Source organism: Ammodytes marinus (genome assembly GCF_949987685.1).
Source record: "Ammodytes marinus genome assembly, chromosome: 14".
In the NCBI taxonomy this organism is placed as follows: domain Eukaryota; kingdom Metazoa; phylum Chordata; class Actinopteri; order Uranoscopiformes; family Ammodytidae; genus Ammodytes; species Ammodytes marinus.
Window position 1 is genome coordinate 18,317,998 of NC_137218.1, and position 27,885 is coordinate 18,345,882.

General features: G+C 42.2%; 2 protein-coding genes across 2 annotated transcripts; both read right to left on the minus strand.

Moving 5' to 3' along the window:
- Positions 1-253: 253 nt before the first annotated feature.
- LOC307261158 (claudin-15-like) lies at positions 254-3,393 on the minus strand (the record flags this gene model as incomplete). Its single annotated transcript, XM_080041621.1, has 5 exons — positions 254-353; positions 454-564; positions 727-808; positions 1,848-2,012; positions 3,177-3,393. 5 exons carry the CDS (start codon positions 3,391-3,393, stop codon positions 254-256), a joined length of 675 nt encoding a protein of 224 aa, XP_079897747.1.
- Positions 3,394-23,590: 20,197 nt separating this feature from the next.
- grk1b (G protein-coupled receptor kinase 1 b) lies at positions 23,591-26,894 on the minus strand (the record flags this gene model as incomplete). The annotated part of the gene is made up of 7 exons (XM_080040489.1): positions 23,591-23,877; positions 24,158-24,359; positions 24,485-24,609; positions 24,771-24,854; positions 25,005-25,162; positions 25,474-25,601; positions 26,196-26,894. The coding sequence occupies 7 exons, from the start codon at positions 26,892-26,894 to the stop codon at positions 23,591-23,593; spliced, it is 1,683 nt and encodes a 560-aa protein (XP_079896615.1).
- Positions 26,895-27,885: the final 991 nt, after the last annotated feature.

Genomic DNA, 27,885 nt, shown 5'->3' on the forward strand with positions numbered 1-27,885 from the left:
TGGAATGGTGACAAGAATGTCACAGTACATAAACATTACAAAGTAATGTACAGCAGTTAGGCCTAACACAAAAAGCTTCACATTGGATGAAGCCAATAAATCCCCAAATCAAATCAGCTATTATTCTACAAATACTATGCAGGGATTTGGAGCCTTTAGATGTTTTCCACTGTGAATGCTGCCTTCTCACAGTGCATAAAGAATAATAAACTGACTCCAGCCCAGCTGGCTTTCCCTCCCACAAAATCCGCTCTCAGACATACGCATTTCTTCCATAGTTGCTTGGGGCAGTCTGAGACGGTGCCACAGTTGACAGCACATATCCTCTGGCATGTGGTTGGTGTGGATATTGCCTGAAACACATAAAAAAGTTTGTGTTCAGTCAGGAGAACATGCTCATGTTCCACTACACCAAGTGAATTAATGTCAAATGTGTTAGCAGCAGACACTTACATTTTTTCACTGTCCGTTTGGAGCTTGCATGCACACAACAGGCAAGCACCTCCACACATGGAAAGTACGGCTGAAGACCAGCCGATGTACAAGCCCTCCCCAATCTCATACCTGTAATACAATTAAACAATAGTTCACAACAGGCTGTGGAATGTGCTCATTATACCACAGTTAAAGGGCGTTGTTCGGCCCTTTAACTGTGGTACAACCTCACATTGTGCCAATTTGCTATTTCCCCGCTTCTTTAAATTAATGCAGAAAGTTATGACTTACTTAGTCCCTGGATAAAACTGGTCAAAGAACTCCCGTGTGATGTTGGCTGCATACCAAGATATAGCGATCATGGTGCAAATCCCTGAAAGAAACCATGTTTACTTTAGACAAGGGGTATGTTCCTTCTCAGTGCAAACAGTGCAGGAAGACAACAGATAACATGAACAAGATCTAAACCAGCGACTGGAATAAAGCTTTTAGACAGTAAACTGATAACCACGTTGGAGGGGAAAACTGATTGTCCTTATGGGGTCATCCAATATCATAAGATGATTTATGAGGTATTATGAATGCAAAGATACCTGCAAACAGTTGCATACATGGGCTTGTTTCAAGTGACTTCCCCTTTACAACCACCCTGTAAGTTCTTAAAGGGGCTACAAGGAACTTTTAAATATTTCTGAAACAGTCTAGTTTTTCCTCTGATGATCATACATTACATGTAACTGCTAACGAGACCATCAGTGCAAAGAATTCTAATTTCATATAGTTTTTCTTAATGCCTTTGTCATGGGTACTCACCCAGGAACAACAGCTGGCAAAGTTAAAACACTACCACTTTTGTCCAAAGGGAGTGCAAGAATGAACACATTTAAAATATATATATATATATGTATAGTCGGAGCATTTATTTAATTCTGCTCAATTTGACCTATTCCAAATAGTCCAAATACCTTTGGCTTTTGTGCATCAGATGGTTTGTTATCGTATTGACAGCCGTTTGAACTGCTGACCCATTTTCTGATAGCTTGTCTTCTGTACACAGAGAATAGTACTCTCTGTGTACAAAAGAAAACCTATCAGAAAGGTAAACAATGTCCGGTACTCTCAGAGTACCAGACATGGTTTACCTTTCTGGCTCTTTTGTGTTAAGAGGAGGTTAGGCTCTTAATCTTAAATCAATTCCTTGTAACTCTTAATACAGAGACTGTATCTCCTATAAACAAGCCTTATCAACAAGCCTCCAACAAGGCACTGGATATTTTCCAAAGTCATTATAAAGTATTATAAGCGCAGGGACCTTTCTTCATTGAGCATGACACATTTGAAGAAACCTCTGACCAAAGACCAGTATGCTTCTCTTTTTGATATATCCATTCCATCCATCACCAAGTCATTACCCTGAAGTAAAAAGAACACTCCTCCGATTGCGGCGATCCTTCCCTTCAGGACGTAATTTTCTCCTCCTATTTTGGAGCACTGCATTCCTACGAGGGTCGCCACGATCCCAAACGTTCCAAACACAATGGCAGCGATCATGAGTGCCCGGGAGGCCTGGATGTACCCTGTGTGCAAAGATGCAGAAATATGCCTATCTTTATTTCTTAAAACATATTCAATGTACACGTAAACAAATGTAATTGCAGTATAAGCATTTAAACATAGTCTGCATCACATTTACTTATTGTGTTAAAAACATTTAACAGAGATACATTCAGCTTCAAAACAAGTCCAGACCTTGGTTCGATGCAGGTGTGAGCCCCCTAGAGAATCACTAATAGTAAACCTGGTTCAAACGTATTATGACATGGTGAGATGGACTACCACAGGCCAGGTCCACCAAGTTGAATACTTTTTGTATTTCTCTCAGTTGAAGTGGAAAGATTTGAGCCGCAATATTTTCTTCAATCCATCCCAAATAGCCAGCAGATAAAATAAAGCCATGATTGTAGATACCTCCTTAGTGTTAGTGAGAACATTCCCTGTTATCAGAAGGAGAGTCCACACTCCACAGGTTTGATTTGTGACACACCCACCATTAACAAAAACAACAAAACAGAGATGTGTATGTGTGAACTGGAGAGTTTCGGCCTGAGGTGAAACAAGGGCCTGACAGAAACTTCTCCTCAGGGCACAAGACTATAGGTGTGATTCACGCCTTACACAGCCCTTTTCTAGTGAAAACCTTGGGTAAATGTTTACATTTCTGTATATCTTAACTTAAGTATTTAGCAGGCTCCAGTACATTGGTATATTGTGGATAAATTCGTTCATAGAAATACGTTTAAAAATTGTTTCTATTCAGAGTATTGTTTGTCTGGGTTCACTGTGGTTGTTCTTGTTTATCCTTCCACATATCACCATATCTTATATTGCCCCTAATTACAACAGCTTTTAGCCAGTACAGTAGAAGTTCCTGATAGGCTTTAAAAGGTACAGTAAGATCGATATCTAGATCACGCAGCCCAATTCAATGTGCATCTCTTAGGTTCCAACAGTTTTATTCTAAACCAACGATATCACTCCTGGAAGTGAACTTAAACTTTTTCTTTGTAAAGTGGTCCTTTAAAAAAGCTATCTTTCTGCTATACCGAGTTGTTCAAAAATTAAAGTCTGTCTTGTTTTCTAAGTCACAGTGGTTAGGATTCCTTTAACCGTCAGATTTGTACTGAAGCCGGAGAAGAAGTCCATAACCCGTAAAAAAAACTATTTTTGTCTTGGCCACATACCACTTAGTGCGAGCAATGATGGAAAATCCCGACAGTTGTGAACCCCAGTAGAGTCAGTTGCACAGGACATCCATAGGTTTTCATAGATGGTTGATGTGGTTATAACGTTACCGTCCACGCTGGAGACCTTCCAGTATCGATTTGGAAGGGCGACCCCAACCATTAGCCAGCCCAGAAAGCCCAGGAAGAAGGCCATCGCTTCCACTATCGCATTCATATTTCCCTGTGTTGTCCGTCTGACCCGTGTAGAGTTATCCAGAGAGAGAACCACTTTATTACAAATGTTGACTGTCCAAGCTATCTTCTTGCACCAGCGTGTGGATTTGTCGGCCCCAAAGTCTCTGTGTGTCAGACCAGCTCCCAACAACCCCCAGAGCTAAGATGCTATACAGAAAAGTACAGATCAATGATTAATTCCAAATAGCCACTTATGATTTCTCCTATTATTCCCAACTCTTTTGAACCCATTCAAAGACTCCAAATATTTACCAAACTTAGCGGACAACAGAGAGGCGAAATCCCAACTTCAAACATGATCGCCAACATCTATAGACTTAAAGCTATTTGTCACCTTTTGACGTTGACTTCGAACACTGTGTCAATAAAATCAACCCGTTATTGATGGGCTTCAAGTCGGATCGTGGCTCATCACTTCGCAGTTTTTGCAAGGGATCATGGGAGAGTTTGCAAGCAGTGACGGTTGAGGGTGCATCACCACATGCCAACGCTAAGATGAGTGGGCTGCTGACCTTCAGATAACCATGTTTGTTTGTTTGACAACTCAGCCCAAAAGGCCCATCTTTGTTGGTTCAACAAATGTAGCGCTGTTCGCTATCAGGCCTTTATCAACCACGCAGTTAAGGGCCACCGCAGCCCTTTTGTTCACACGTGAAAGAAACATTTCACTTAATATTTCATTCTATTCCAAATGATTTACACCTAAACACTAAGAACTGCTCCTCTGAGGATGCCTTCAGCCACAACACTGCACACAGTTCTCTCACACCTGGACAATAGCAACACTTACACCATAATCCTGTACATTGACTTCAGTTCAGCGTTCAATACAGTCATCCTTGTCTGGGAACACCACTAGGATGGTGAATCGGGCCCAGCAGAGACTGTTCTTTCTGAGGAAACTTATGTGAACATCACAAGTATCCTAAAAATATTTGTGTGATTACTGATTGAGACTGCCCTGACTTTCTGTATCACCACCTTCCAATGTACCAGATACTTTGACACTTTTACAGTTGTTCTGATTTACTTTTTACAGCGCTGTATGTCACTGTCAGAATTGCACTGCCCTGGAGAAACGCTATCTCATTCCGCACTGTACAGTCAATTTGGACTTCACTTTACTGCTTATTAAATACAGTATGCAAATACCACATATGCACTGGCAGTGTCTCAGTAAGGCCCAACATTCTGCATTGTATTTATTAAAAATTTTACAAATACAGATTCAGTTTAAAAAAGGGCATGTACAATTTAACTGTGATCTTAGAGCAATGTAATAATGTTACAGTAGTGGGATATGAGGTTATTACTTTTTATTGAGAAAATGTACACCTAATAATATAACATTATTCAGTATCACATTTGTCTTTAGAAATGTACATTAAATGGATTTGAACTCCTCATACAACTTTATCAAGAATAAACAGACTTTACCAGTGTACTGGATTGCACCCCTGCTGCTTTTTGTCACTTGTGGCTTACATCAATGGCATTGAATTACATTTATATAAGTAAAATGTTGTTATTTTTTATAGGAAATGGCTGATTCTGTATGAATAGTGCATTATAATTATTACTAAGAGAAAAAGTAAATGCCTCAATCATTTAAAGGCTGTAAATCCGTATTTCACTCAGTATGACATTGTAGATTAGAAAATGCATGGTCAGCTAATAGATAAAGCTGAATCATCAGGAAAAAAATAAGCATAAATGATAATGTGAAAAATATTCAAAGGAGCCCAAGCAAATTGTTATTATTTGCCAGTAAAAGTAAAATTTTTAACCACAATTAAATGCATTGAGCTAATAGATTTCTAACCACAGTTAGTGACTTTCTGGGATCTTTCAATGTGCACCTTCATGATTATATATAAGCTATAAGGCAATAACTAATTCTACTTTTACTTACCTGGGAGAGCAAAAAGGGATGGAAAGTCACGACAGTTGTAGATCCCTGTTGAATCACTTGCACAAGACATCCAGAGGTTCTCATAAATTGTGGAGGTTGTAATCACGCTGCCTTCTGTTGTGGATTCTTTCCAATACTGATCTTGTAGTGATATGGAAATCGATATCCAGCCAACAAAACCTAGGAAAAGTGCTGTAACCTCGATGATCTCCTTCATCATGAAAGTTATTTTCTATTAATAATTAGCATAGATATTGCCTCTCTGCGAGGAGCTCTATTCGCAGCATCTGTATCTCATAAACATTTTGGGAGTGTGAGAACTGACTCAGGACTGTTTTTTATCATGCCCTCAAACCTGGACTAATTGTAACATTGATCTGTCAGCTGTAGCCACATTATAACTTTGCTATTCCCGCCCAAAACATTGATGACATTTTACGTGCCTGGCACGTTACCATAGAAATGTAGGTATACAATGGGTTTTTTCCTCTCTCTCTCTCTCTCTCTCTCTCTCTTTCTCCCTCTCCTTTGATTGGCACTGGAGGTTAAGATAATGTCTTGTAAAACAGTTATCACAGCTTTGTAATCACCAGCCAAGAGTTTAATAGACTAGGATCACTTGGCCCTGATTAATTGTTTTGAAGCTTTTTTAGTAATTTACATTCACTTTGTGGAAATCTTTTATTTTTTTAATTGTTTGATTGCTCACATTATCTTGTCCTCCTGCTTGTCAATTGGAATTGGTAGCTTGTGATTTTAGGGAGGTCATTTCAAGTTCCATAAGCAAATATTAATACTGAATCGAGGGCAGAGCAAGCACTGAATGCTGGATAAGGTAGGTGATTTATTGATGGCAGAAAGTCTCTATTTTAGTACTGGTTAAGCATTAACGAGTCTGCTGCAGGACAAAAGATGGGTTGAAGTTCTTGCTCTTTGTAATTGCTTTTTTCTTTTTTTTTTTGCTGTGGAGCAAGCATATACATTCAACACTGCTTGACTGTCTAGTTCTTTTGAAATGTTGTGTTGACAAAGTACAGAGCTGTCACCTGAAGGAAGTTGGCAAAAGACCAGATTTATGATGAATTGCTTGTCTTTATACGTACATTAAGTATATGGAGATGTGCAAAAAAAATTAAATAATTTAGAAGCACTGGTGTTCACACCTGTACTGTGCTGCAAACGTTTCCCCTAAACTTCTCTGGTAAAAAAACAAAACAAGAATCTTTATCCTTTCTTTAAGTCAAGAAATTCCTTGTTCATGAGAAAATGAACACTCACCATTAACAGTCAGTATCTTATCAAATGTAATTTCTCATTTGATGACTCACTAATCATAAGCGGAGTTCAAAGTACTATCATACACTTACAGTATTGAATAGTGCCTAAGGCTTAAACTCATAATCTTATGTGTGTTAATATTTTATTTCCCTGCCCTTCCCTTTCAGTCGACTGACATATTTATTCAGTTGTGTCCGCGTTGACCTCGCTTAAAGGGAGAGTTCACTTTAAAAAGGGTATTTTTTCTCCCCCTGGTTCCTCTGACACCAGCTGTGACCTAGATGTCAGCACTGACACTAAGGTCACGTCAACTTCTTAACAAAGAGCAAATGTTTCAATCCCAAAAATTTCAATTTTTTGAGTAAACTTTTAAAGCTATAGTGCGTAACTTCGGTCAACCCCCATGAGGTATTCTGAGTAATTACTTTGCCCCTGATATCCAGATTGTCCAATCACAGTGCAGCATATCGCAGTGTTGGGAATAACGCCGTTCTTTTTTCAGTAACGGGGTAATCTAACTAATTACTTTTTCCGTCATTACAACGCCGTTATCGTTACTGAACGTTAAATGCGGTGCGTTACTATGAATTGATTGAATAAACTATGTAATCCGAACGCACCCCTGGCTCCATACTACACAAACTGCTAGTGAGGAGACCGGTGTGTTTTAAGTTGTGTTTTATTCATTGTGGATGACATTATAACTGTCAGTTAGCGCCATCACGTCAGTCAGCCGGAGCGCCTGTTTCTTTTTCTTTCTCTCTCTGTTGTGTGAGCGTGCACGTTGCCGCAGTAACCACCTATCAATCCACGGTTGAAACGTGCTTTCCCTGAGTTTGTTTGCATCGCTCTTGTGAGTTAGTGCATGGAGTTTCCCGATCTCTATAAATTATAATTTATGCACGTTATTAAACGGCCGCGATTCGCCGGTTGCAACAGTTGTTTTGCGTGTCATCACAAGCCAAATATTGCTATTGTACTTTTCCTGGGAATGGGATCTGTATGCTGCTGTGCATGTTAAAGAAGGAAATAAACATAGGATAAATCCTTACTCCTCCTCTCATCGTCTCATGCTTCATAGTCTGACGTTTTTGGCCTTAAGTGGTGTTTTAGCCGGAACCCCTGAAGTGAATCCAGTGATATAGCAGATCAACACGGTAGGCTATATTCAGCAGTTTCCTCTACTACTTTTGTTGAGAACAAAATACTTGAAGTGCAGGATAAACCTCTTGCTGTCTCTTGATGTGCAATAAATATTGAAGGTTATGTAGCCTACAAGTAGGCCTACCTGTGTTCTACTCATTTCAACTGACTTGTGAAAAATCCAAATTTGTTGACATAGGCTATAGCAACTTTTTTTTTACAGTAGGCTAACGCAAATAGTTACTTCTACTATAAAGTAATTCAGTTACTAACTCAGTTACTTTTTGGAACAAGTAGTGCGTAACTATAACTAATTACTTTTTAAAGTAACGTTCCCAACACTGAGCATATGACTCTGATAGAATTCGTAGACTTTCTTGGCGACGCTTCATTGAATCCTTTGTTTCTTACTTTTCTGGCTTTTTTTGTTGACTTATTGGTACTGTACAAGGGTTCAAACGCTGTGCATTGAGCACTTGTTTTAGTGACATTCTTTACCCGGAGAGGTTGGAAGGAGTTTTATTCATTTTCCCCTGACCAAAACTTAAGTCAAACCCTGAGAAATGTAGGATTTTTATAAAGTTAACTTATGTGGACATCCTCATACCCAATTGAACCACACAAAAATCGACAGGCACAGCTTTGTCTGCTCCAAGGTAAATTATTACTTTTAGTAACTATAAAGTGTGATAATGCTTTTTTTAGCAGATGTTAGCTGGTTAAAGGTTCAGTAAGCAGAATTGTCAGTTTAGCTAACTTCCTGTCAGTTACTGCAGTTAGCAGTCCCCTCCCTCGTCCCCACGTCACCACATTAATGCACTGCGGCCTTCAAGCAGCGAGTGATCTAGCATCATCTCAGATCCATAAGTGTGATAAAACATGATAAAAACCATCAAAACAGACATTGGGAAGGATTTTTACCTGCTCCGCCATTGTAGGCGCATATACATTCACCCATCTGTCGCTCTGCACGTCACGTGCACCGTCAGTGAGACGGGTTCCGGTTTGTAGCGTTTTCTCTTCTGATTAGTTATTAGTAATGCGATCCCCGAAAAGTTTATTTGCCGATTACATGCAGAATGAGTGACTGAGAGATCGGCTTTATAAAACGTGCACACTATATAAGTGATCACTATACGAATAAAGAGCAATTTAACACTTATATTAAAGGTGCTGTTTAAGCGGAATGGTTCTTTTAGCTAACTTCCTGTCAGTTACTGCAGTTAGCAGTCATTGGGAAGGATTTTTACCTGCTCCGCCATTGTAGGCGCACACACATTCACCCATCTGTTGCTCTGGCGTGCACCGGCAGTGAGACCATGGAGTGTATAGTATATATGAGTGAGACGAGTGTCGGTTTGTAGCAATCTCTCTTCTGATTGGATAAACATTTCGGGATACTACAATAAGTTTATTTGCCGATTACATGCAAAGCAGCTGACTGAGAGATCGGCTTTATGAAACGCGCACATTATGTAAGTGATCACTGTATGAATAAAGAGCGATTTTACACTTATATTAACATAAATAAACCGCTTACTTCACCTTTAACACAAATAAATCGCTTACTTCACCTTTAACCTAAATTACCATTAGCTCCGCCAGCTAAGCTAATGTGGCTACGGTCTGGATAAACAGCTCCAGGTTTAAACGGTTGCAACGTTGATGAAGTAAGAATTCATGTTAAATTTGACATTTGTGATCCAGCCAGCATGTTAACGTTAAGATTGTACTGTCATGCTCCTGCAAACAAAGTGGATTGAGTAATCTTGATGTGACCACTATCAGGTAATGCGGTGGATATTATTTTGTTGCTGAGTTAGTTCGATATTCTGATTATACCCTTCAAATGCAGATTGTAAACCCTTCTGTCTGAAATTGCGTTTTAGTTTTTCCAAAAATGTGGCAAATTCTCTCCAGGGAGAAGAAGTTCAGGTTTTTCTTAGCAGTAGAATCAACCACTGAAACATTTTGTGGTTGCTTAATAGGTTCCTGCGCCAGTCTCTTTTCTTGCTTTTTGAGTTTGATTGTGTGTCAGGCAGAGACAGAGAACACACACATTTTAGCCAAGCACAGAAACACATGGCTGTTCTTGAACACTGCGCTACATGTCAGCGACAATAACCGCAGCAGTCAGACAGAACATGATGCCGATCAGTAAATTAATCTTCCTTATCCATTAAAATTACTTTTATCATTTAAAATGTAACCGGGTGGTACAGTTAACATCTTTATGAATATAACACTTTCAGTTGCAGTACTTGGGAATGGAATTGCGGGTGGTTTGCAATGGGTAGTGTGGCCGTCTGGTCACAGGGTGGCAGTATTGAGTCTTACTATATAGTGCTGCGCCCAATGCATCCTGGTCCCTTCTTCCGTTGTTTACCTCTGGACAGCGTTGGTCTTTTCCGTGAAGACGAGGTATCTCCATTGTTTGCGTTTATAGAGTGGCTTATGGACATATGCTGCCGGTTGTTGCTGTATGGAACAGTTTTATAGCGATACCAAGATAACGACTCAAGAAATAAGTCCGCTGGAAACTTCGGGAAGGGCTTGTCTTAGTTCAAGTTGCTGAAATTCATGCCACTGCCGTATTTTATAGGCTAGTATTTTATAAGCTAGTCTTTAGCTGTATTTTTCTATTGAAGCCTTTTTCTATATTAGTATTTACTTTATTCATTTCTTTTATGATTCGGTCTCCTTGTGTTAAATTGAAGTGCAACTGTTGAGCACTGAAGAATAAATAAAGTATTTTAAATTGAATCATTACACTCTTGTCACCATAATTGAAATGTGTTCTATAATAAATTAATGCTACAAAAACCCGAATTCATTGTGTCCTGTGTGGCAACCAATTCCACGGGCTACATAATTTGGTACCAGGAGTGGGGTGTAGCAAGAACAAATCTATTTTTTTAATTGGCAACAGAGTGATTTAGTTTTAGTTTTAGTTTAGAAAATACGGTAGTGGTGAAGATTCCAGGGGCCTCATTTATCAACAGTGCGTAGAAAAGGTTCTAAATTCACTCTTACGAATGAAATTTAGTATGTGCTTAAGTACAAAAAAATCGGTATTTATCAAACGTGCGCTGGCCTATCGTACGCACACCAGTAAGTCATCAATCTTGATAAATCCCACATGTTCTTAAGTGTCATGCTCGTTCACGCTCAGCCCATTTGCATTCAGAAACGCCTCCAATTAACCATATATGGTCACAACACATCCCTTTATCAACCATCTGAATGTGTTTTACCCCTCTCCGCCACAATGGTAAAGAGCCGAGGGTAACGAAAAGAAACTTCTCCAACACAGAAATGGAAACCCTTGTAAACGAGGTTGAATCGAAGCAAAACATATTTTGTTGGCGCACTTAGTGCAGGCATTAAAACAAAAGAAAGCTTGCTGCATGGGAAAATGTGATATTTTCGAGCAAGTTGTAAGGCAACGGCATTGTTTGCCGCGATCTGACAACTTTACGTGCAGTCATTCATAAACTCTTTCAATAAAAAAGAGATGAAGATAAGCTCCTAACAACAATAGAGTTAGCCTACTAAGTGAAATGAGTGATTGGCGAGTCTGGCGAGTCACCGCGGCTCGTCCAGCTCACAGCTGAGTGCTGAGACGCACAGATAGGCCTTTCACACCAAAATGAACCAAGAGTCAGTTCCAGGCTGGTGTTGGGGTCAGTTCAAAACTGGTTACAGCCTTATCCCAGTTATGAACCGGTTGGTTTCACATCGACCGGAGACAGCCATGGAGAGCAACGTCATGACGTCACTGTAAACGTGTGTGTACGTCACCCGACGCCGCTGCTCTTGTGGCTAACGCTAAAGCTACCGCTAGCTTTAAGCACAACAACAGCGGCGAATACGTCTTATTTTTACACTTGTTGGCTCTCGCTTTGCTTTCTTAAGCAAACAGGACCCATACAGCGTATTCTCGTCGGTCAATTTGATCGGTACGTTCGGTAATTATGTTATGTTTACGTCTCGTAGTAGCGGTGTTTTTAAATATGGCGGGCATGAGGTTTGAGTTGCTCTGGTTGGTCAGGATAATCCCTCCCCCAACCGTTCGCGCAAGCAGTTCTTATCAAACCCTGCTCAATCCTGGGGTATGAGTTCCCCCGGTTTTTACGGCCCGGAGCAGGCTCTCTGGCGGTGTGAAACCAAAACACTGGCTCTAACTCCGAACAAGCCCAGAACTAGCTCCGATTTTGCGGCGGTGTGAAAGGCCTAACAGAGCATCGGAGGGATCCTCCGCTTCAAAACATGTAAACGTGACACATTTAATGAATAATCAATTAGAGCTTACCTAAAAATAAGTGTGCCATATAACTATTTATTGCATTTAGGATGTTAGCTCATTTGGACGCTGTTTTGACCATCTGTTTTCATTGATGTATTGGCGATATTATATCTACTTCAGTTTCATTACTGAGTCGTGATCAGTGTTCTTAAAGAAACTTAGATTATAAAACAAGAGGTCCAAAACACAGATGATGATTAAACAAACAAATGTATGACTTTATATTACCCTAGAAATGCACAGGTGGATTTGACGCGTGGCGATTATAGATATAAAGAGAACGCTGGCGGTTCTAGTGTTAATGCAGACGTTGAAACTCTTAAATGCTTTGCTTTGTGCTTGTAATATCGCTATTCTACCACTAGATTCTGTTCGTAAGCATGGTCAGAGTTGTGCTTACATTTACACACATTCATAAGTCTAAGTACATTTTGGTAAATGCCATACTTTGCGTGGCAATGTTCTTACGCCCTACTTACGCACAGATTTGTGCGTAAGTACGGTTGATAAATGAGGCCCCAGGTCCTTTGGTGATTGAGTCGGTGAGGCCAGCCTGCGGTGGAGGTGTTGAGCAGCGGGAGACGTGCTGAGGTGCTCCAAGGTTTGCTGCTTCCTGGAGAGACGACTCATCGGTACCAGAGCATCTGTGCAGAGGATTCAGGGACTCAAATTTCAGCTGCGAAGAAAAGAAACCTTCAGCAGGACATCAAGTTAAAGACTGTCTTCATAGTATCCTTAACTCACATTTTGGACTGGTGTTTCACATTGTAACTGGACTGTGCATAGACTTAAAGGTCTCATCATGAGTGATTCGGAAGATGAGGGTACTGTTATTGATAAAAATGTCCAGCCAAGCCAGGTTCCAGGTACAAGTAGCAAGGCTACAGGGGAAATGCAGGGTCATTTGCAAGAGCTCGCCAGATTGCGAGATGAGCTTTCCCGGTTAAATGCTGAAACAAGGGCTCAGAGGGAAAATAGTAACCCCGCACCAGCACGTTCATACATCTATGTTCCAAGAGAACGTCACATCACACCATTCAGTGGGGAGGGTGGTACAGATGGGAGATCAGTTGAAGAGTTTATTGAAGAGGTTGAAAGGGTCTTGAGGTCCAGAGAGCAGACACCATCAGAACAGTGTGACTACATAGTATCTCTTCTACGTGGTCCTGCCTTAGAAGAAGTTAGACTATGCATGAGGGGCCAGTCTGTGTTTCCTAGTGATTTGTTTTCCTTCTTGAGAAATGCTTTTGGGGAGAAACGCAGCGCCACACAGCTTTTGCAGACCTTTTACAACCGTAGACAAGCTGACGGGGAAGACCTCCGTGATTACTCCCATGCATTGTCCCAGCTTTTGAGCTCTGTAATGAAGCAGTCCACAGATGCAGTAGCTAATGAGGAAGCTGTTCTCAGGGATCAGTTCATTGAGGGTCTTAGAGATGCCGCGCTACGGCGTGAACTCCGGAAGATGGTAAGGGACAGACCGGGCTCCTGTCTTCTAGATGTGAGGGATGAAGCCCTCCGGTGGGATATGGAGGACAGCAGGTCCCATAAGCCCAGAGTTGTAAAGAGCAGCCATGTTAAGTCTGAAGTCTCGGAAACGCAGAGTTCCGCTACTAAAACAAACAATGTCCAATGCACAGTGTTAGACGATGTCCAAAAAACAGTAGCCCATCAGGAAAAACAACTAGCAGAGTTAGCTAAAACACTCGCTCAGCTAACTAGCGCTGTAAGTGAACTGAGTAGGCGCAGCACTCAACCGACATACCGAGAGCCTCAGCATCAAGCTAGAGCCCAGCCTAAGTTCACACCCGATGGTCAGCCGATCTGTTTCAAGTGTGAAGGCGTGGGCCACATCGCGAGAAAATGCCCACATGCTAGAAGGGGCCAAAGTGTTATGACACCTGATCTTTCTGTAGCGCAGGAAAACCCTTACCCTCGGTTGTCATGAGCCACACAACACGGGGGGAAGCAGTTGGCTCACGTAAAGACATGACAGACAGATGTAAAATCTTAGAGAACGCAGTTGGGGAATGCAAGACTGTTGAGTTGAAACTCCGGGGTGTTACAGTACCGTGCCTGCTTGACACGGGGAGCCAAGTCAGCACAATTTCTGAAGGTTTCTTTAGAGAGCACTTGGCAGTAAAGGGTGAAGATGTGCATTTGGCCTTCGAGTGGCTTAAAATCACTGCAGCAAATGGTTTAGACATACCATAGGCTATGTGGAGTTTGATGTAGAGGCAATGGGTTTGACTATCCCGGAATAAGGTTTTCTTATAGTCAAAGATTCTGCACACTCTTCCTCTGTTCCAGGTCTCGTGGGGATGAACATCGTCAAAAAATGCCAGGAGTTAGTGCACACAGAGTTTGACACCACACTACAGGGTAAACTTGACTCACACTGGAGGGAGGCTTTTCATCGTGTCCATGCTGTAAATGTAACAGACAAGCTCTCTTTCGCTAGAGTAGCTGGTAAGGGTGTAGTCCATGTGCCCGCTTCATCTGCCGCCACAGTCATGGCTAGGGGACTCAGAACTGTGAGTGAGAATGGTCCTTTGTTGTTGCTGGAGCCTGTGGGTACAGCTGTGCCTGATGATTTGGTTGTTGTTCCAACCTTGGTTTCTTCTGAGAGTCACATTTTCCCTGTGCAGGTAATGAACATGTCTGATGAAGATATCTGGCTAAGGCCAAGAACCCGGTTAGGTGTCTTGACTCATGTAGATAGTGTGAAAAGCGATGAGTCTTGTGAAGTACAGTTTCAAAGAATCTCAGCAGATACTGAACAAGTGAGTATCGACAAACGTCCTGAAGCTTCTATAGATGTACAGTCTATCTTAGCCGAGCTCAATGTAGGCGGTAGCCCAGAACAGCAAGCACAGTTGGCTTTGTTGTTGGAGAAATACTCTTTTGTGTTTGCGAAAGAAGATGAAGACTTGGGTTACACTGATAAAGTACACCATGAGGTCCATCTGACAGACGACATTCCAGTGACACAGCCATACAGACGTATCCCACCCACACCGTACAGTGAAGTCAGAGAACATATTGGCAAACTGTTAAAAAAGGGAGTCATTCAAGAAAGCTCCAGTGCTTATGCTTCACCAATAGTGCTTGTGAGGAAGGCAGATGGTAGTCTAAAGGTGCGAACACACTAGGCATTTTACACGCGTAAGATATACGTGCGTAACGCAGCTAAAATGTTGCTTGATCATATTGTGTCAAAAATGGTTATACGCGCGTAACGTGCCTAGTCTCCCTCCCGATATTGTATTTCCCTTATCAACCATGGCTGATCAGACCCGACACAACAGCGTGCATGTCCGCACAAAAACAAGAACAACACGGCCAACAACTGTGCCAAAAGACAAACTGAACAGCACAAATAGCCTAGCATTAAAACAGCATTGCATATTCACGGCAGCTACATAACAAACACAGTTACAGCAGCATCAGTGCACGGCGGCACAACATAAAGGCAAGTAGCCAAAATTACCCTACCTGGCTGTGACAAGGGACCGTGGCTGGCGTAGATCAACACCGGTGCTTCGCTCTACTTGTCGTGAAAGTCCCGCGGACAGTCGTCATGTTTGGGTTCATAATATGAGGCGCTAGCCGCCCGCACACAACAGGGTGAGTTAACTAATGCTATACGGCGCTAACTTTGTTTATCGGCTAAAGCACAGCCGCACATATTCACTGAATTAACCAGGAAGTCCATTCTCCTGGTTTACTTTCCCCACGTGTTCTAACCCCGAGCGGCTTCATACAGCACCGGCCGCCCGCAATACATTTTTCTCCTCGGTGTCTCTCATCAGCCTCTGTGTACAGTACACTGTTCTCCGACCCTGCCAATGTATGTGACGTCGCGGGTCAAGCTCAACGCTGATTGGCCAACGCGGCTAATCGTCTCGCGTAGGAGCAACAAAAGTTAAATTTTTTGAACTCCTCGCGTAGCTATACGCGCGTAATATATACGCATGTAATATATACGCGCGTAAACATGTTGCTTTAGCGCGAGTGAAAATGTTGCTTTAGCGCGAGTGACGCATTTACGCGCCATGTACGCGCGTAAACCAATGGTTCCCTATGGAAAAGGGGCGGATTTCATACGCGTCTGTACGCGTGTAAAGTGCCTAGTGTGTTCGCACCTTAAGGTTATGTGTCGATTACCGAAAACTCAACTCAAAGACAAGACGTGATGCATTTCCTCTCCCGAGGATTGACGAGAGTTTTGATACACTAAGGGGTGCACAGTTCTTTTCCACCATTGATCTAGCGAGTGGATACCACCAGGTGGCCATGCATGAGAGAGATAGGGCTAAAACTGCTTTTACTACACCATTTGGTCTCTACGAGTACGTGAGAATGCCCTTCGGTGTTTGTAACGGGCCAGCTACTTTCCAGAGACTTATGCAAGTCACAATGAATGATCTCATTTTTCAGACACTTCTGGTTTATCTTGACGACATTCTTGTTTTTTCTGAGACATTTGAACAGCACCTGCAAAGACTTGAGACAGTGTTAAAGAGACTAGCAGAGACAGGTCTTAAGGTAAAACCACAAAAGTGTGCATTTTTACAACAGTCAGTGAAGTTTTTGGGCCACCAGGTGTCAGCAGAGGGTGTGGGAACTGACTCTTCCAAGGTCTCCGCTGTTAAGAACTGGAAAGTTCCAGCCACTGTTAAAGAGTTGCAGTCGTTTATTGGGTTCTGCAGTTACTACCGGAGATTCATCAAAGGTTTCTCACAAGTTGCTGGTCCACTACATGACTTAGTAAACAAATGTTCAGGTGTGAAGAAAACAGGAAAAGTAAGTCACCAGGTTGGTACAAAGTGGTCACCTGAGTGTGAGGCTTCTTTTGAGCAGTTAAAGGAAAAACTTACGTCAGCCCCCATTTTGGGCTTTGCAGATTTCACACAGCCTTTTGTAGTTGAGACAGATGCCAGCCTAAACGGATTGGGAGCTGTGTTGTGTCAACAGCAGGGGGACAAAAAACGGGTCATAGCATACGCTAGCCGCAGACTACGTCAGGCTGAGAAAAATGACCGGAATTACAGTAGCATGAAGTTGGAGTTACTTGCACTTAAATGGGCGGTTACTGAGAAATTCCGGGGTTACTTGCTCGGTGCAAAGTTTGTTATCCTGACTGACAACAACCCGCTCTGCTACCTCCAGACGGCCAAGTTGGGTGCTATAGAGCAGAGGTGGGTAGCACAACTGTCTGTTTTTGATTTTGAGGTTAAGTATCGTCCTGGTTCTAGCAATGCAGCTGCAGATGCACTCTCTAGGCAGGAGTTTGCAGGGGAGCCTGAAACTGACCATGATGCAGAGTTTGACAATTGTGTTGCAGTTTGTAACCCTATTTGGAGAGGAACAGTTTTGGATCCTGGCCTTGCCACTAAAGGTCTTGAGTGCTTCAAAGTGAGACAGATCCGGGTTGCCGAGTCGGTTTCTGGTGAGGATAGTGTGGGGCAAGGCAACACACCCACGCTGCCGGGTTACACTAAGGACGAGCTCATAGGTTTTCAGACCAGTGATTCCACTCTAAAGGGGTTTAGAGCGTTTTGGGATCGGGGGAGGAGGCCAGGGCCTAAAGAGAGGAAAGCCCTGTCAAGTCAGGTGAAAAGACTGTTGAAACAGTGGAGTAAAATACAACAAAGGGACGGGTTGCTATACAGGGTTATTCATGACGCACGTCATGGTGAAGTGTGGCAGTTACTTGTGCCTAGTTGTTTGAAGGACCAAGTCTTACAGAATGTACACAACAACATGGGACATCAGGGCATAGAGCGCACTATAAACCTGTTAAGAGAGAGGTGTTTCTGGGTGGGGCTATGTGTCGATGTTGAAAACTGGGTTAAAAACTGTGAGAGGTGCATTCTTACCAAGATGCCGCAGCCAAAAATCCATGCACCAGTTAAAGCCTTTCTGGCCTCTCGACCACTAGAAGTAGTGGCGGTTGATTTTACAGTGTTGGAGCAAGCCTCAGACGGGCGTGAAAATGTCCTGGTTGTGACAGATGTATTCACAAAGTTTACCCAAGCATATCCTACTAAGGATCAGAAAGCTGACACAACAGCTAAAGTTTTGCTGAAGGAGTGGTTCATGAAATATGGGGTTCCAGAAAGACTTCATTCAGACCAAGGTAGAAATTTTGAGAGTGAAGTTATAGCAGAGCTTTGCAGACTCTATGGGGTTAAAAAGACACGGACAACTCCTTACAGGCCACAAGGAAACGGTCAGTGCGAAAGATATAACAGAACACTGCATGATTTGTTGAGGATGCTTCCTCCAGAGAAAAAAAGGCGTTGGCCAGAGCACCTTCCTGAACTAGTGTACGCCTACAATGTCACTCCTCATTCCTCTACGGGGTACTCGCCATATTTTCTGCTTTTTGGGGTGCAGCCACATCTCCCTGTAGATGCATTAATAGGACGTGAGTGTGTTTCAAACAGGAAACAGGACTGGTTGACTGTTCATCAGGAGAGACTTAGACAGGCACATGAGAAAGCGAGAGTGTACTCGGAGCAGAAAGCAGCAGAGAGAATCACACTGCAAAATGAAAAAGTGTATTGTCCTCCTGTCGACATTGGTCAGTTGGTTTTTCTGCGTCATCGCCCTTTAGGTAGACACAAGATTCAAGACGCATGGGGTCCAACAGTTTACAAGGTAGTTCACGTCTACGGTACCACACACACAGTTGAGCCTGTTGAGGGAGGTCCTGTTAAGAGGGTTCATAGGTCAGAGTTGCGTCCTTGTCCCAGACCAGTTCCAAAACCAAGAACTAAAGCTAGGTTGCAGACTAGAACACAGCCTGTAGCCAAGGACATGCCAGAGTCACTTGGACCTGATTTTGTTGTTGTTGAAGAAGTGTTTCCTTCTCAGCTTGTGCAACCACCAAACCTGTTTCATGTTGCAGAAAGAGAGAGAGTTGATGTATCAGTATCTTCAGATGAGAGTGACTTTGAGGAATCTAAAGAAAGTTATCCAGATGTGCAAAATGTTGACACCGAAACAGAACATGTGGATAGTGATGTGTATCCAAAGAACAGTGATGACAGTGATGGTGACAGCACCTCAATTGGGGACGACGGGTATACATTTCCAGTCAATGATTGTGCACAAAGTAAAGCCTATACACCTAGAGCTGCCGCTAGAAAAAGCAAAAGGGCAACAGCTGGGTCTCATTCTAACCCATTTCACCTTCCGAAGTCATCTTGTAATGCTGTTTCAGTCAGCGCAGACAACGAGGTTTGGACGAACGTCTGTACTTCTCTATTCACATTTCTCTTCACAGCCGTTTTGTATGGACTTTTTCGGTGAGAAATAGTGGTTGGGAGGGTACAAAGAGGAACACTTAGAACACTTCATTGTTGAGCAAATACAAGCATTGTTGGTGTTTTATGTTAGAAATGATCAGATTAAAGCTGAAGCTGGATTTGAGCTTCTTAAAGTTCTGTAGTCACCGAGGACGTTGACTTGCTGCAGGGGAGTATGTAACCGGGTGGTACAGTTAATATCTTTATGAATATAACACTTTCAGTTGCAGTACTTGGGAATGGAATTGCGGGTGGTTTGCCATGGGTAGTGTGGCCGTCTGGTCACAGGGTGGCAGTATTGAGTCTTACTATATAGTGCTGCGCCCAATGCATCCTGGTCCCTTCTTCCGTTGTTTACCTCTGGACAGCGTTGGTCTTTTCCGTGAAGACGAGGTATCTCCATTGTTTGCGTTTATAGAGTGGCTTATGGACATATGCTGCCGGTTGTTGCTGTATGGAACAGTTTTATAGCGATACCAAGATAACGACTCAAGAAATAAGTCCGCTGGAAACTTCGGGAAGGGCTTGTCTTAGTTCAAGTTGCTGAAATTCATGCCACTGCCGTATTTTATAGGCTAGTATTTTATAAGCTAGTCTTTAGCTGTATTTTTCTATTGAAGCCTTTTTCTATATTAGTATTTACTTTATTCATTTCTTTTATGATTCGGTCTCCTTGTGTTAAATTGAAGTGCAACTGTTGAGCACTGAAGAATAAATAAAGTATTTTAAATTGAATCATTACACTCTTGTCACCATAATTGAAATGTGTTCTATAATAAATGAATGCTACAAAAACCCCGAATTCATTGTGTCCTGTGTGGCAACCAATTCCACGGGCTACAAAAATGTAAAACGTGATCAAACAAAACAATTGTGCAGTTCTCCACTCGGATACATAAAATTATGATTCATGTGTAGGTTATGAAATGCTTATTCAGTAAAAGCTGTTTAAATAATGTGTCATGTGTTTACTTTTGAACAATCAGTATTTGTGTACTCTGTTACAGAGTTTCGGTGAAGTCAGTTCTTCAATAAATGGTCATATCAATCCATATGATTCATAGCTACAAGGCTAGCTAGCTAGCTCTCTGTCTTTTATGTCTCAAACACACAGACACTTATTTTAACTCTATGAAAGGCAATGTTGGTCTGTCTGTTTGTCAATCCACCGCTTTGGTTCAGAGTGAAAAAATCAACAACTATAAAATGGATTGTTGTTAAATTCCATACAGGCATTTGTGCTCCCCAGAGTTTCCCCACTTTAAAGGTTCAGTAAGCGAAATTGTCAGTTTAGCTAACTTCCTGTCAGTTACTACAGTTAGCGGTCCGCTCCCTCGTCCCTACGTCACCACATTAATGCAATGCGGTCTTCAAGCAGCGAGTTATCTAGCATCATCTCAGATCCATAAGTGTGATAACACATGATAAAAACCATTAAAACAGACATTGGGAAGGATTTTTTACCTGCTCAGCCATTGTAGGCGCATACATTAACCCATCTGTTGCTCTGCACGTGCACCGTCAGTGAGACGGGTGCCGGTTTGTAGCGTTCTCTCTTGTGATTGCATACCAGTTTTGAGATCCCCGAAAAGTTTATTTGCCGTTTACATGCAGAGTGAGTGACTGAGAGATCGGCTTTATGAAACGCGCACACTATATAAGTGATCACTGTACGAATAAAGAGCGATTTCACACTTATATTAACATACAGTAAATAAATCGCTTACTTCATCTTTAAAGCACCACCTGTCAGTTATATATGTGTGTGTGTGTGTGTGTGTGTGTGTGTGTTTTTGTGTGTGTGTGTGTGTGTGTGTGTGTGTGTTTATGGACAAATATCTGCAAAGCTAATGGCAATAACGTCATGCACTTTGTGTTTAGGGCTACATATCAATTGTAAGCATGATAACATGATAACACTAATATGGTGACCCTGGTAAATGTTATTTCCTACAGCACGTTAGCATTGTCAGTGTGCACCATGTAAATGTCAACATGCTGACATTAAGGTGCGAACACACTGCACTGGCCGCGCGGCGAGATTACATACAAAGTCAATGTACTAGCGCGTGGCCGCGCGTCCACCCAAGAATCGGCGTTCGGCGGGCTTTTCCGCGGCGCGTGGCCGCGCAACATTGAAGGCGCATGAATCGAAGGCGCGACCATTTGCAGCGCGGCGAACATATGAGGCGAACGCAGAAGATGAAAATATTGATCTTTTCGACGTCGCCGCGATAGCCAATCAGCGTTGAGATTGCCCGGTGGTCTGCAAGCCGAGGTGGGCGTGCAGGACATTGGGCTTCCAATACATTCTGCAAACGTGTATTTTGCATCTGTTTAGCTGTTGGTTGTACTTTAGCCAAGGTAGCGCCGGTTAGTATAGTGAAACTCACCCAGCTGTGTGCTGTTACGGAGGGTAATATCCCGACTAGTTTTTAGTGCTTTAGTGTTTTCTATTTTGTTACTGTACATAGGCTGTGCATTTGTACATCCGTTTTATATTTGTCTAAGTGAGTCATGCTTGTGTATTTGTTATTTATACCTGTACTCCTAGTGGGGCCTCTTGGACCAGATCAATATTGTAAATAAGAAACTGTTCTTAATGTTTTATCTGGAAAAATAAAGGTTAAATAAAAAATAAATAAAAAATATGAACCCAAATTTGACGGCAGTGTCCGTGTGGAATTCCAATATAGTACAGCGAAGCACCGGTGTTGTCCTCCGCCAGACCCGGCACACTTTCACTTTCAGGCAGTCTGCCTTTATGTTTGCCGCTGAGCACACACTGCTGTTGTTAATGTGTTTAGTATGGTTGCTGAATGCTGTTTAATGTGTGTGTATTTGCGATCGTGGTGCGTCTTATTGCTGTTTTAATGCTATTTGTGACATGACTGCCGCTGGTTACACAGTGTACCTACATCTGTCTTTTTTGGCACAGCTGGACCATGTTGTTGTTGTTGTTGCACCGCAAGTGTGACGGGTCTGATCTCAGAGACGGCGTCGGCGTCAGGCATATGTGGCCCAATATGATCAAGCGGCGAGCAATTTGCGTTCACGCGGCCAACCATCGCAGGCGGCGAGTACAGTGTGTTCGCAGCTTTAGCTTTTTGCTCAACGCACTGCTATGCCTTGTTAGGCAACATTTTCTTGTGTTTTGATAATTCACCTGAACCCTATAACCAAAAATATTAAATTTACATTAAAAGGTGTCCTGGTGATTTCAGGTATTGTTTAACCAAATAGAAAAATTGTAGTGTGACCTCCATCATGGATACAAATAAAACCAAAGGCCTTTTCATTTCTGTTTTGTTGTCCATTTACACTTATACAATTCCTTATTTTCAAGTTGGTGTGTTTATTTAATTCCTTAGAGACGGATTTTTCCCTCACTGCTATCCAATTATTTTTTAATTGCAGGTGTATCTTAGCCTGGTGCTACCAGACCATCGTACTTCATTTTTACAGAAGGTCTGTAATGGCTCAATTGACAAATGTTAACTCACTTGAAGGCGGGTGTCTGTTGAGGTTTTAAACTATTGGATCTGTCCAGTGCCACTCTGGATCTGCCAACCAATCGCATAACGTTTGGTCGAGGCTATTGACATTTGCTGCCGAATGCTATTGTGACAAATCCCTCAGGTGACAAAGGAGAAAAAAACTTTCAAAATGTTTTGTGAGTCATTATTTTATGCAACATCTTAACTTCACTAGCTCAGTGAGAACAATCCCACCTTCTGGGTCAGAGAGAAGCAGAAAAATATCATAATTAATTTTCCTTCTCCTGTCTCTATTCTTGTTTTCATTCATTTATCACAGTCACACCACATGGAAAGGCAAATCAACACACATTTGTTTGTTTTTTTCAAGATTTTATTGATTGCTTTAAACTCTTCTATTTAAGATGGTTGCCATTTTGATAACTTAAATATTTTTCTGATATAATAAATAAATAAATGACGACACTTAAACATTACAATGTCAATACAGTGTATTTCCTGTGGTCCATTTAATTTACATTATATAAACATTGCATGTGGTTAATACATTATAAATCGTATTATAAATGTTAAAATATAGGGTCATTATAAGTTTTATATGAAAATGTAAGTACACAAATAGTTATTCCCTACAGCAAATAGCAGGTTATCGTACACATTACAGAGTAAGTGGCAGCAAATGAGCACATTTTGAATTTTTGCGCTCTGTTCCTGTTTGCTGCTACTCAAAGGAGCACACATCCCCCACTACTTTGGGGTTCCACAAAGTTGGGGTCGAGGTCATTGGGTAGCTTGCCGTTCTCTCCCCAGATGTTCATCTCCCCAAACACACCTGTCTCGATCATCTCCTCCTGCCAGGGGATTGGGATGTTGCCAGAAGAGAAGTCATTGTAGAACTCGGTGTCCTTGTCATCTATAACCACACCTCTGACTCCACTGAAGACGCCCACATCGTCAATGTTTTTAGCATAGACCATCCTAGGATCAGGGACAAATGGCGGCAGCAGCATTCCTTTTGAAGGATCACAGAGAACATAAATAAAATTAAAATGTTGCCTATTGCAAATAACTATTACTTTAGTATTTTCACCCCTTTCAGTACCATCCATGCCTTGAGTTTCTTTATGCGTAGAATGATCTCTTTCATCTGTCTCTCCAATAGGAGAAAAAGACTATTGTCGATGCAGGTGAGAGCACAGTGTCCTTATGTTTAAAACTAATTCAGCTACTTACTTCAGCTAAAATGATTTATTGGTGATTCATTTTTGGAAAGTTTTGTGGTCGTGGCATACCTGCTTCCAGACGGCCCCAGTTAATCTCTTTGAAGAAAGGTTGGTTCTTTAGCTCCTGGCAGTCATTATTCTTGAACCCAAGACGTGTAGCTGGGTCCTTCTTCAGCAAGCCTTCACATATATCTATGCAATCTTTGCTGAATTTTGGTGTATACGCAACTGGATCTTTCAAGATCCGGCGGGCCACCTCGTCATTCTCCACCTGAAGGGAGAGAGAACATTTTGTGCGTCTGATTTTGCCGCAGAGTGTCGGCACTGGACAAGACCAACAGGCTAACTGAGGATATTCAAGTCACCTGATCTGCCTGTACTACACATGTTTAGTACCTGCTCTCCTCGGAATCGAAAAGGTCCTTTGGCAGCCATCATCTCATACAGGGTGACTCCCAGAGTAAAATAGTCCACTGTGTAGTCGTACATCTTCTTCTCGAGCAGCTCTGGAGCCATGAAACCTGCATTCAAAGACGGCATGATTTAAAAAAAAACAATAGTCTACATAGTGATGGTTTTTTATTTGATTTTTTATTATTTAGTTTACACATTATAGCATTTCCTCTCCTCTTGGCCAGGTTTGTTGAGCTTCATCTTTCAAATGTTGGACGCATTTACATACCTGGAGTTCCTGCATATCCATTTGTTTTGTCTTTTCCTGGAGGGAGTTCAATAGCTAGGCCCAAATCTGACAGACGGACGTGTCCTGTGGAGAAAAAGGCTTTGAATACCACAATGGCTTCGAACAGCATGTCTTTATTAATTTTTTTCTGACTTTCTTTCATATCTGATATATCTTGGACTTTGTGGAGTGGGTTGATGTGATACATGGAATGCTGCAGAGGAAATCTCGCACCTGCATCATCCAGCAGTACGTTCTCTGGTTTCAGGTCTCTGTAGATGATCCTGTGCTGGTGAAGATGCTCCAGCCCACAGATGATCTGAGCTGTGTAGAAACAGGCTCTCTTCTCATCAAAACCAGGATTTTTTTCATCCACATTATATACATGGTACCTGTGAAACATAGGGTTTAGGATGTCGTAGTATTTTCTGGTCCCAGAGCAATCAACACAAGTAGCACAGAGAGGGAAAGCTACTAAGGACTCCTTAAGTTATTCTCTGACTTACAGCTTGATACACCCAAAGGGCGCCTTGCAGTGAGGTTTATCTACCTAAGGCTGATTAGTAGAGATGAGCTGTGTGGAGTGAAACAGACTGTTCCAATGTTTTAAAGTACAGAAACCAGTATGTTCCATGTCTTTTAAAGTCATAATAGTATTTAGGTCAGCATAGTGATATCAGTATGTGGTGTTTATAGAGAGCACCTGAGGTCTCCACCATTCATGATGGTCATCACTAGACAGAGTTCCGTCTTGGTCTGGAAGGCGTAGGACAGCGTCACAATGAAACGACTGTGAACTTTTTCAAGGATGCGCTTCTCTACAATCGCTCCCTAAAAACACATATGAAACATCAGAACATGATTGGTCCAACAAAAGCAAGAATGTGCCATGTCCAATGTCAGCAACTGCAAAGAATCAAAACGCAGACACACCCACTGTCTAGCCACACAGCTAAGTTGCCTGATTTGGACCTCTTCTAAGGACTTCAAACACAGGTCCTCATTTCAAATACGTATGGTGTGACAGATCTACAGTATGGCAGCCCATGAGATTCAGGTTAGCCAAATGACACGGGATGGGTAAATTAAGTATACATATTTAATATATGATGATATGAAGTGAGGCCTACATTCCTATGGTATTCTTTTTATAATCACATACATGGATCCATTGGCTGTGCCAGGTTACTGCCATTATTCCTTTTCTAGTAAGTATGAGCTTTAGCTGTCTTTATATCCCAAAATCAAAATTGATGCCCTTGTCTTTGTGAGGTCTTTAAGGAAGCCTTTGTGCCAAAAACTAAACCTTCCTCAAAGCCTTTTCTTTCTTATTTCATCATGGGTAGTCCAATAAAATGAGTTCACTTTATGTGGGTCCTTTGAACGGCTATGGGCGAGCCCTTTGATGCTACACCAGTGCTTTACCTCGTAGCCGTTGCGTTTCTTCAGCCTCTTTTTGTCCAGCTTCTTGTTGGCGTACAATTTGCCCGTTGCCTTTGCCTGAACAGCAAACACTTCCCCAAAACCTCCTTTACCCAGAACCCTGAACTCCGTGAACCACTCCTCACCAGCAGGCTGGCTCTCCAGCCATTTGAACTGAATGAAACGCAGGAAGTACACGCTGTCCTTGAAGCCTGCAAGGGCGTTCTTCTCCAGGTGTTTGCTCAGCTGCTGCTCGCTCTCCTTGAACAGGTCACCGCGGACGTTCTTGAAGTCTTCCTTCACGCGAGAGACTGCCTTCTCCTCCAGGAAGCTGCAGGTGTTCTTGGATGTGGACTCATAGTATTTGTTGACAATTTTTTGGGCCTTTTGAACTCTGTCCTTCTCTTGGCATACATTGTAGTCTTCGATGTCTTTCCAGAGATCTCCTGCATTTTTGTGGGTCGGGTCACTCTCCAGAAACTGCTGAAACAGGCGCCTTCCGATGGGCTGTTTGACACACATGCTGTCGAAGGTTGCGTCCACAGTCGCCTTCATGTGTTCACAATCTCGGATGTGTGGGATCCTCAGCCTGGCGCGCATCTTCTTGTCACGCATGCTGGCCGCTGCGGCTCCGTCAACACTGCCACGGGCTGAAACATAGGCAGAGTTGGCCACCACCGTCTCCATGGCACCGAGGTCCATGGCTGCACCTTTGTCTGGCACACACAAAGCAAGCGAGAAACTTAACAAGAGGACAGAAAAGGCGTATATTTTGCATTGACGGTTGTTGTGACAATTGTTGCCACTTATTATTTCCTTCTCTTTCCATGTTACAGTTAGCATGATCTTATCCAACACCAGTATGGGAACTCACATTACACTCTTTAAAGGAGACTCTTCTATAATTATGTCCCCATATTACAGTCCCCAGTGATCAGTATTCATTACATTCCTTTGTTTGATCATGTACACTTCTTTTCCAGTACACAAATGGTCCACTCACATCCAAAGCCCCTTCCTCTGTTTATGTCTTTCTGCTCCAGAGAATGGTTAGTGTATCGACTTTTTCAAGGTGAGAAAATATTGAAAGTGGAGAATTTTATATTATATAATGTTGTGAAATGCTGCTCCCTGCTGTTCAAAAGACAATAGGGCTACAGTCAGGACATGAAATGAGGCTTGTGTGCACTCGCATGTGCACACTCATGCAAGGCGGGGGATTTGACGAGCCGCCTCTAGGCAGACAAAAAGGTTATTTCCTGTATTTTCAATTCTGCAGAAGACCTCATTTGAATTACAAAGTGTGCATTCCACGTGAAGACATGTTTAAACATTGGCCTGCTTTATTGGCATGCTTTTGTTGTATTCTTCTTGTTTATTTCAGTTTGAGGAGTTCTCTGCATTCTTTTGCACACTGTTGCAAAAAGGCAATTCACATGAAATAAACATTTGCCTGTTTTACCAAGAGACTGAAACCAAGAACATTCATCAAGGATCGTGTCTGTAATCGGGTGCGGATAATTAGACCTCCCCTGCAACAATATGGGACAGGACATGCTAAGTGGATTGCTGTATTAAGTACTGCTGGGTTTATATTTCATGTGCTAATGCAGTCTGACCTGGTACACGTTGTGCTGAAAGTGACATATGACATGTGACATACAGTCATATGAAAAAGTTTGGGAACCCCTCT